Source organism: Centruroides vittatus, unplaced genomic scaffold (genome assembly GCF_030686945.1).
Source record: "Centruroides vittatus isolate TY-2023 unplaced genomic scaffold, ASM3068694v2 contig_1173, whole genome shotgun sequence".
Taxonomy (NCBI): Eukaryota; Metazoa; Arthropoda; class Arachnida; order Scorpiones; family Buthidae; genus Centruroides; species Centruroides vittatus.
Genome location: NW_027120752.1, coordinates 1316 through 10177, shown reverse-complemented (window position 1 = coordinate 10177; position 8862 = coordinate 1316). Strand labels below are relative to the sequence as shown.

General features: G+C 29.5%; 1 protein-coding gene across 1 annotated transcript; it reads right to left on the bottom strand.

The window, feature by feature from the left end:
- Positions 1-1120: 1120 nt before the first annotated feature.
- LOC136982803 (cilia- and flagella-associated protein 91-like) lies at positions 1121-8075 on the bottom strand. Its single transcript, XM_067279332.1, has 4 exons — positions 7873-8075; positions 7640-7774; positions 2904-3061; positions 1121-1322 (listed from the first exon to the last, which is right to left on the bottom strand). Exons 1-4 carry the CDS (start codon positions 8045-8047, stop codon positions 1149-1151), a joined length of 642 nt encoding a protein of 213 aa, XP_067135433.1. The 5' UTR covers positions 8048-8075; the 3' UTR covers positions 1121-1148.
- Positions 8076-8862: the final 787 nt, after the last annotated feature.

Below are 8862 nucleotides of genomic sequence, written 5' to 3'. Positions count from 1 at the left end.
GTTGTGGCTCAAAATGTATCTATTATAAATGTGTAACTACTTCCCCCGTGGGGGAATATCGAAAAATCCCTTTTTAGTGTATATTCTGTTGACGTCACCTATTAAAACGCAATTAAAAACGCAAAAAACCGCATGTAAAATAGTATAAATAGAAGCCGAGTTCTTGACAGTAAGCCTTAATCCTGTTTCTCTCCCCGCTAGGGAATATCGAAAAATCCCTTTTTAGTGTATATTCTGTTGACGTAACCTATTAAAACGCAATTAAAAACGCAAAAAACCGCATGTAAAATAGAATAAATAGAAGCCGAGTTCTTGACAGTAAGCCTTAATCCTGTCCCTCTCCCCGCTAGGGAATATCGAAAAATCCCTTTTTAGTGTATATTCTGTTGACGTAACCTATTAAAATGCAATTAAAGACGCAAAAAAATCGCATGTAAAATAGTATAAATAGAAGCGGAGTTCTTCACTGTAAACCTTAATCCCGTTTATCTCCCCCCCAGTAGGGGGAGTTTCGACATGTATATTATATAAAAACACGTGCGTATTCGAATGCAACGTTGTGTCAAAATTTCAAAGGAATCGGTAGGAACAAACAAACGTTATATTTTATTTATATAGATAGGTAAAAATGATCTGTTTTAGTCCATTCTCACAGAAAAGCATAATGCCTCACAGAAAAGCAAACTTAGGTCGTCGGAAGTTAGCGCCATCTGTTGGACATAAAAGTCTTAATCCATATATAAATATATTTTTGAAAGGGGGGAAATGGTGATCTTCACATATGCCACAAACCTTCGCGGGAGTGTATTAAACAACTTCCCAAAGTTTCATGGCAATCGGATAAATGGTGTGGTAATGCATGAAGGACAAAGCAAACAATGATCTTTTTAATAGTTGCAGAATATAAATTGTATTTTATGTATAATGTATAAGAATATTTTCATACAAATTTTTCTATTAAAAATTTCTATATTATAAATTATAATATTTTATATAAAATATAAATAAGGTAAATAACAAGGAGAATATTATTTTCATTAAAATATTTTCTTTAAAATATCATATGGCATCTTCTACAATAAGGAATCAAGTATTGTGTTTACTAACAACTGTACTCGATCTGAAAATGAACTTATCATTCAAATTATTTATAACAAAATTTTGAATTGTCTTACCTTTTTATTTCTATATTCTTTATCTCTAATTAATTTATTTCGTAATTCTAACTTTTTGTCTATTGCTTCCTTCTCTTCTATAGATATGGCATGCAAGCCATGGCATTCCTCTATGAGATCTTTATATCTCTCTTTTTCTAACAGCATCTGCAAAATAAATATTTTTTTATTTAACATTTAGATAATAGTATTTAAATCAATTTTAACCTCTACCAACTTTAAAATATCATAACTTTTGCATCATATGGTTGTGAAATTTTCTAATACACATTTTTAGGTATACAAATAATTTATAATTGTTTACTAAAGGAATTTATTATTATTATGTTGGGTTAAGTGAGATATACTCGGTTAACAACAAAAAAATGAAACTTCTCTGACCCCCATTTCTGTTTTGTAAACACTAAAGTTTTTAAAACAATTTAAGTTTTTGTTTATACAAGGAGTCCCAGAAGTCTGGATACACATAATGTAACGTCTCTATGGACAAGCAATTATTTATTGAGACATCGTAACAATGCCAGGCTGCAATTTTTAATCATATTCTTAATTTATTTAATTTAAAATATATACTCTCCATCTCAAATTAGTAGTGTCTTGCCTCTTTACATCATACTTTTCCTGATAACAAAAGTCATGCCAGTCACCTAGAAACTCCATTTGAAGGAAATTTTTCAATTGAAATCACGTGATTTCCAGTGAAAACCAGAAGTTTTGTACATAGTTAATTGGGGTCTCCTGCCCCTAAGCTTTTCATATCTGGTCTTGTCTTTCATCTATCTAACTCTGTTCTCGAGATTAAGGAAGAATGGACAGACAGCCGACAATGGGAATTTATAGGTCTACAATTTTTTCAAATTGAAGCCCAATAATAGCAGACCAAAATAAACGATGGAATTATATATTATGATTCATGCTGAATCCAATGGTGACCATAAAGTTAACCTTGAAGAGTATTTTCAATCATTCAAAAAATGAATCAAACCAAAAATGTCAATTAGAAAGTTGTAGGCCTTACAAAAATTAGTAATAATCTGCTTTTGTTTGATACATAAACATGAAAATAAAATGAAAAACAAATCCAAAAACTCAAAAAATTTTGTTTGTTATGCAGTGAAGCACCTGCATCAATGTTCCAACTCAGACAAAACAACAAACAAGAAGAAATTCACAAACAGAATCACCATACATCTTTAACTACCTACAACTGGCACTTTTAGAATTTGTAAAAAAAAAAGAAACGTGCTAAAATTGACAACTGATTTCTAAAGAGTTCTTTCCGAGTTATTAAATAGAAAGGAAAATAATCAGAAACTTAGCTTTTAAAATGCAAACTCAAGTAGGAGTGTCTGATAATATCAATTAAAGCACAATACATATAAAACAAACAGAAGAGAACTAAAGAAAGTGCATATGGTTTCCAAAACTATTTAAAAGTACAATTATAAATAAATGTTTGCAATGCACAAAGGATTTTTCATGTTTTTTAAAAATACTGCTGATAAGCTTAGACAAAGAAAAAGCTGTTGGAAGAATTCATAATTGCAGGTTAAAATCAGCAGATAACCTGCATCATTGCATAATTTGCAACCTGCATTCAAATTGACTTTTAAACACAACTCACAAGCTGAAATTATAGTAATTATTATTTTAAATTCATAAATTTTTATATAAAATAAAAAAAATCTATATTAAAAACTAAGCTTTTAAAATCTTTATCTAACAAACCTTTCTTTGAGATGATCTTCCACGCAGAGCTTTTTGCATAATTATAGTTGCATGATGCTGTTCTGTAACATCTGATAATACAGTTGGCTGATCCATAGAAAATGTAGGTTGTTCTTGTATGCCTAACTTTTTCAAATGTGGAGGTTTTACATGGCTTTCTAAATTTAAAAACAAAATTATAATGTTTATGTCATTTCATTAAAGACCAAATTAAAAATAACATTTGTTTTAAAATAATTTTAAAATTTTTATTTTTAAAAAAAAACATATGACTATCTAATATTAAAATTTTATCTAAACAATAAACATAACTTTCTTAGTTAAAACAAAAATAGTTGTTCCAATGTACGAGAAAAATATTTTTATAAAAATTCTTTGAATACAAACGAATGCATCTTATTAGAACCCTAAGCTATTTATCAATTTAGTATTGTTTGTGCCTTAACTATTAATAATTAAAATATATAAATATACGAATTTGATCAAATATCAGGTAATTTTGCATCTGATTTTGTAAACCTGTAATCAATTTGCTGATAAATATGTAATAATAGGATTGAAGAAGGATGTTAAGCCCGAAATGCATATCTGTTCACACCAATAAACCAACCTTTTTCCTCTGAAAGTGTTTCCTGTGTTATAGTCACAAAAGAAAGAGAGTAATTTCATCAACAAACTAAGTATTTCTAAAGAAAGATCGAATTTGAAAATTGAATATTGTAATATTGTTCGATTTTCACGACGTGTTCTCATTATATCGTTCGATTTTCATCGAATGTTCTAAAGAAGAAAAGTCGAGAAAAACCGAACTAATCTGTTTAAATTTGAAAATAGAATATGTTCTAACATATTACTCTTTTTCTTTTTTTTCTCCAGCGCCCGTTTTTTCTCCATCTGCGTCTTGCACGTCGCTTTCTCTTAACACTTTTATTGTTACGTAACACTTTCATTGTTGATGGAAGTGTTAAGCATTAATCCTGTCTCTCTCCCCGTGGGGAGGAATTTCGAAAAATCTCTTCGTAGTGTGCGTTCTCGTGACGTAACCTAACTATGTACCAAATTTCAACTTTCAACTCTTAACCGTTTAGGTTCTTAAAATTTCCATTGTTACGTAACACTTCCATTGTTGACACTTCCATTGTTGACACTTCCATTATTACTTCACACTTCCATTGTTACTTAACACTTCAATTGTTGATGGAAGTGTTAAGACTTAATCCTGTCCCTCTCCCCCGTGGGGAGGAATTTCGAAAAATCCCTTCTTAGTGTGCGTTCTCTTAACATACCCTAACTGCATACCAAATTTCAACTTTCAACTCCTAACCGTTTAGGCACGTCTCGATAATGTATATAGAAGCTTTAATCCTGTCCCTCTCCCCCGTGGAGAAGAATTTCGAAAAATCCCTTCTTAGTGTGCGTTTTCGTGACGTACCCTAACTGTGTACCAAATTTCAACTTTCAACTCCTAACCGTTTGGTCTCTGCGCTGATTATTATTATTATTATTATTATTATCAACTCGTCTCGATTATATATATAGATAGGATTGAAGAAGGATATTAAGCCCGAAATGCATATCTGTTCACACCAATAAACCAACCTTTTTCCTCTGAAAGTGTTTCCTGTGTGATATGTTCTCAACGGCAACATTGTGCTAAGAAAATACATATAATAGAAAAGAACAAGCAACCAAGTTATGTTTATTGTAAAGTTTAATGGCATTCAAAAACATATAGAAAAAGGCATAAAGTAACTCAAACTCTTCCTAGAATAATCAAATAAAAATAATTATTTTAACAGATATGGAGTGCAATTTGAGATTTCTGTCATGTAACCATGAGATGAGTTCTAAACAACTTTGTTAAATCTTTATTCTCTAGCACATGCTTCTTCTAGTGTGGATGGTAGAGTTCACTCTACCATCGCCATCTTTCAACTATTTGATGTTCCCTGATGCCGTCATTGACATGTACAGTACATCACTATATCTCCGACAAAACTAAAATTTGATTTCTTATTTTATAGATATAAATTGATTTAAAAGGACCCTACAGAAAATCTTATTGAATTTGGCTGAATCTTTGATATTTTATAGTAGTCCTGATTAAAAGTAACCATAGTCACAAAGTCAAAAAATGAACATTTTTTGATTTGACAACTAAGATGCAAAAACATTATACAGTGGAACGTTGCTTAATGAGCATAATTCGTTCCAGAGTCTTACTCGTAATGCGAAACACTCGTTAAGCAAAACAATTTTTTCCATAGAAATTAATGTAAAATACGTTAATGCATTCCATGCCGAAAAAATGCTCAAATGTTTTATGTATAATGTTTATTCAAAAAAAATTGTACAATATACACTGTTAAGAAGCGTGAATCATCATCATCTTTTCTTCTAGCGTGGAATGAGCCATCCTGGAATGAGAATTCGATTTGCCAGAAACAAAAAAAAAAAAAAAAAATCACAGCTGATATGTTTGATAAACACTCCAAACGATATGCCAAATTCTTGGGTTATGTAAAGGCTATAATTAAATATTAGAAATTAATTAATTTGACTAGAGGTAGGCAGTTATGTTTCCATCTCATATTAAATTTAATAATTATAAATAGTTAATTTTTAATTCAGACATTTCTAAAATTTAATTTGGAATCGGTCATTAAATTTAATGACCCAAGAATTTGGCATATCATTTGGCGTGTTTATTATATAACAGGCTATGGTTGTTGATGTTTATAAGTAATATGCGTGAACACAAGTTTGGAAAAATATGTGATCACAAGTGACACTAAGATGCTAGTGGACGAGTGCTAAACACAGACTGATGGAGCATGCTGCATGCACACAATTCAGGACTTCCCCTCTCCTCATCACTCGTTATGCGAAACATTGCTCATTAAGCGAGGCAAATTTTTACAATTTGATTTGCTCGTTATGTGAAATACTCGCTGTGTGAGGTGCTCATTAAGCGAGGTTCCACTGTAATTTAAGCATATATTGTAAAGCTCTAAATCTTTTTCAGTTGAAGATATATCATTTTATATTTTAAGATGTTATTGAAGTTTGTCATGTTATCAGTACTTTCATCTGGAGTAATCATTCATTATGTGATACAAAAGACTCATTCTGCTGAGATTTAATAATGGTTGAAAAGGAACTCAGTTGGGACATTTTGAGGCGATATACTCATGATTGAACCAGCAGATGAGCCCAGCATTGCACAGGCAAACGATTTTGATGATTTGGTAAATATTGTACGTTTGGAAATTAAGTTATTACTATCAAAAACAAAAAATCACATCTAAAATAGTACAGTAGAAGCCATTCAGGTTAAGCCTTAATTCTCTCCCTCTCCCCCGCAGGGAATTTCCAAAAGTCCCTTCTTAGTGTGCATTTTCATGACGTACCCTAACTGTATACCAAATATCACCTCTTTAGGTTCAGCAGTTTTCTCTGGGCAATGATGAATTAATCAGTCAGTCAGTCAGTCAAAATATGTAATTTTATATATTTAGATCAATAAGTACTTGTTTTCTCAAAGTTTAATTCATGTTGACAAATACCATATTGTTTATTTTTGGCTTTTTATGTTAACTAGGTTAATATAAAAAACACTTTGTCTAATATCTCATCTATCTGAGATAGAATTAAGAAGAAAAGAATTGATGATTGTTCTTTATTAACATTAATTATTAACTTTCATAATTCTGAAATAGTGATACTTTGATATGGCTTTCAGAAACTGTTTGCATTGTTATGTTTACAATAAAGCATTTCTTCTATGGCAAATGGCTTGAATAAATGGAGATAAAAATGCTGAAAAACACATTACTATTCAAAGATGTGCACTTCACAACACATACACAAATTACATGATTTTTGCATCTTTAATACTCAATAACTTAAAAAATATCAATTTTTGACTTTATGTCTGTGAAGACTTTTAATCAGGAGTACACAACATCAAAGATTTAGCCAAAGCAACTGGGACCCATTTCCTATATGATTTGTGCAGAGTCCTTTGTATTTTCACAAAAATTTATTAATTGTTTTGTTATTATCTCTTTTAATTTTAATTTGAGGATATATCATAACATTAAACTGACATTATTTTACTATACACTCAAACCTGTTTTTGTGCGGACTTTTTTGTGCGAGTTTTTATTTGTACGATTTGTTTTGTGAGATTTTTTTGTGTGGTATATGAATTTCAATCAAATTGGTGTAATGCACAAAACAAATTGCACAAAAAAGATCACACAAAAACAGGTTTGAGTGTATGACAAAGACAAATTGAGATCTAAACTTATAGTTTTATAACATAAAATATTCTGTTTTATGACAATTATAAACTTATTATTATAACTATATGAAATTTCACATTTTTTTCTATCTTATTGTGGTATTATACAGTTTCAACTGTATTTCTAGAAATATAATCTCAACTAATGATACTAAGCTTAAAGGAAATCTCACTTAATGACTCATTTAATGATAGGAACCAATTTAAAGTGTAAAAGTAGGAGTTTAATGCATACTTTTTTCTACATTTATTGTTATAATGAATCAATTGTTATTTATTTATTTTCTATAATTTTTTAGTATTCTATTGGTATTTTTAATACTCTTTAAACAGAATACATAATGTGTATTTATTTTAAATTAGCTTGAAATTTAAATATCCAAATTACCAAGTTATGTCCAATATCATAACTTTTAAGATAACCACTTACGTGAAATCTCATTACATAATTCATTTAATAGTTTCTCAAATTTGATATGAGCAGTAGTTTTCTTTTCTTCAGGTAATTTTATTTCTACTAATCTGATTCCTTTTTCATCTAACCATGTCTCAAATTTTTTTATTCCTAAATGAAATGTTAAGAAATTGTATACAAATATTAGTAAATAGTATTAAAATTAATAAACGTGAAGATAAAAACATTACATAATCACTTATTCTTACCTTCTAATGTTCTTAAATAAGGGCTACAGGTTGACGGAGATGATTTATTACTCAAAACAGCAGGGATTCGACCCATATGAGGAGGAGGAGCATGCACAGGAGATGAATAATCTAGATACTCTTCAATAATATCTCTCTTCTTTTTTCTGAATGTTTCCTTTTGAAATTTATGCATATAGTCAAGCTTTCTTATATCTATAAAATAAATTAAAATTTATTAAGCATTTACTTTTTTAAAAGGTTAATAAATTTAAAAATTTTTATGTATAATAAAATTATGATATAAACATAACAATGTTAAATATTAAAAAAGAATCCAAAACATAAATTTGTTACAAATCAATATCTAAGTCAATAAAAAATATAAAAATAATATAAAAAGATATTGGTAAAAATTTTAAGATATTTAAAGTAAGTTAAAAAGAATTAGAAATTAGTTTTAGTGAAAAATCAATTTTGTTTTAGCATTAAAAAGATAGTTATGGTTCTAGAATATCAAAAATTTTATCTGCATTTATCCAAAATATTTCACAAAAGATGCTAAGAAATATTTTGCCACTTTTAATTGCACAAACAGTTTATTTAATACTAGCAGATAAGCTCGGCGTTGCTCGGGTATAAAGTAATGATAGCCAAGATTAAGATTATTACATTATAGCCAATCTTACCCGTTTTTACAGAATGCAAGAATTAGGTCCTCCCTATTTCCAGACTAATTAGAGAATTTTTAGATGGGTCTAAAAATATGTTTGATTTCCCACAAAAATGCAAAAAAACCACATCTGCACCTGTAAATCTGGCACGTCACTTTTTCTTAATACTTCCATTCTTAACAGTTCAATTGTTAACACTTCCATTGTTAAGGAAAACACTTCTTTCATCCCCACATGGTACCCTACAAAATGTGGTACCGTATTAAAATGCAGTTATAAATAAAAAATTGCGTCTAAAATAGTACAGTAGAAACTGAGTTCTTTGAGATAAGCCTTA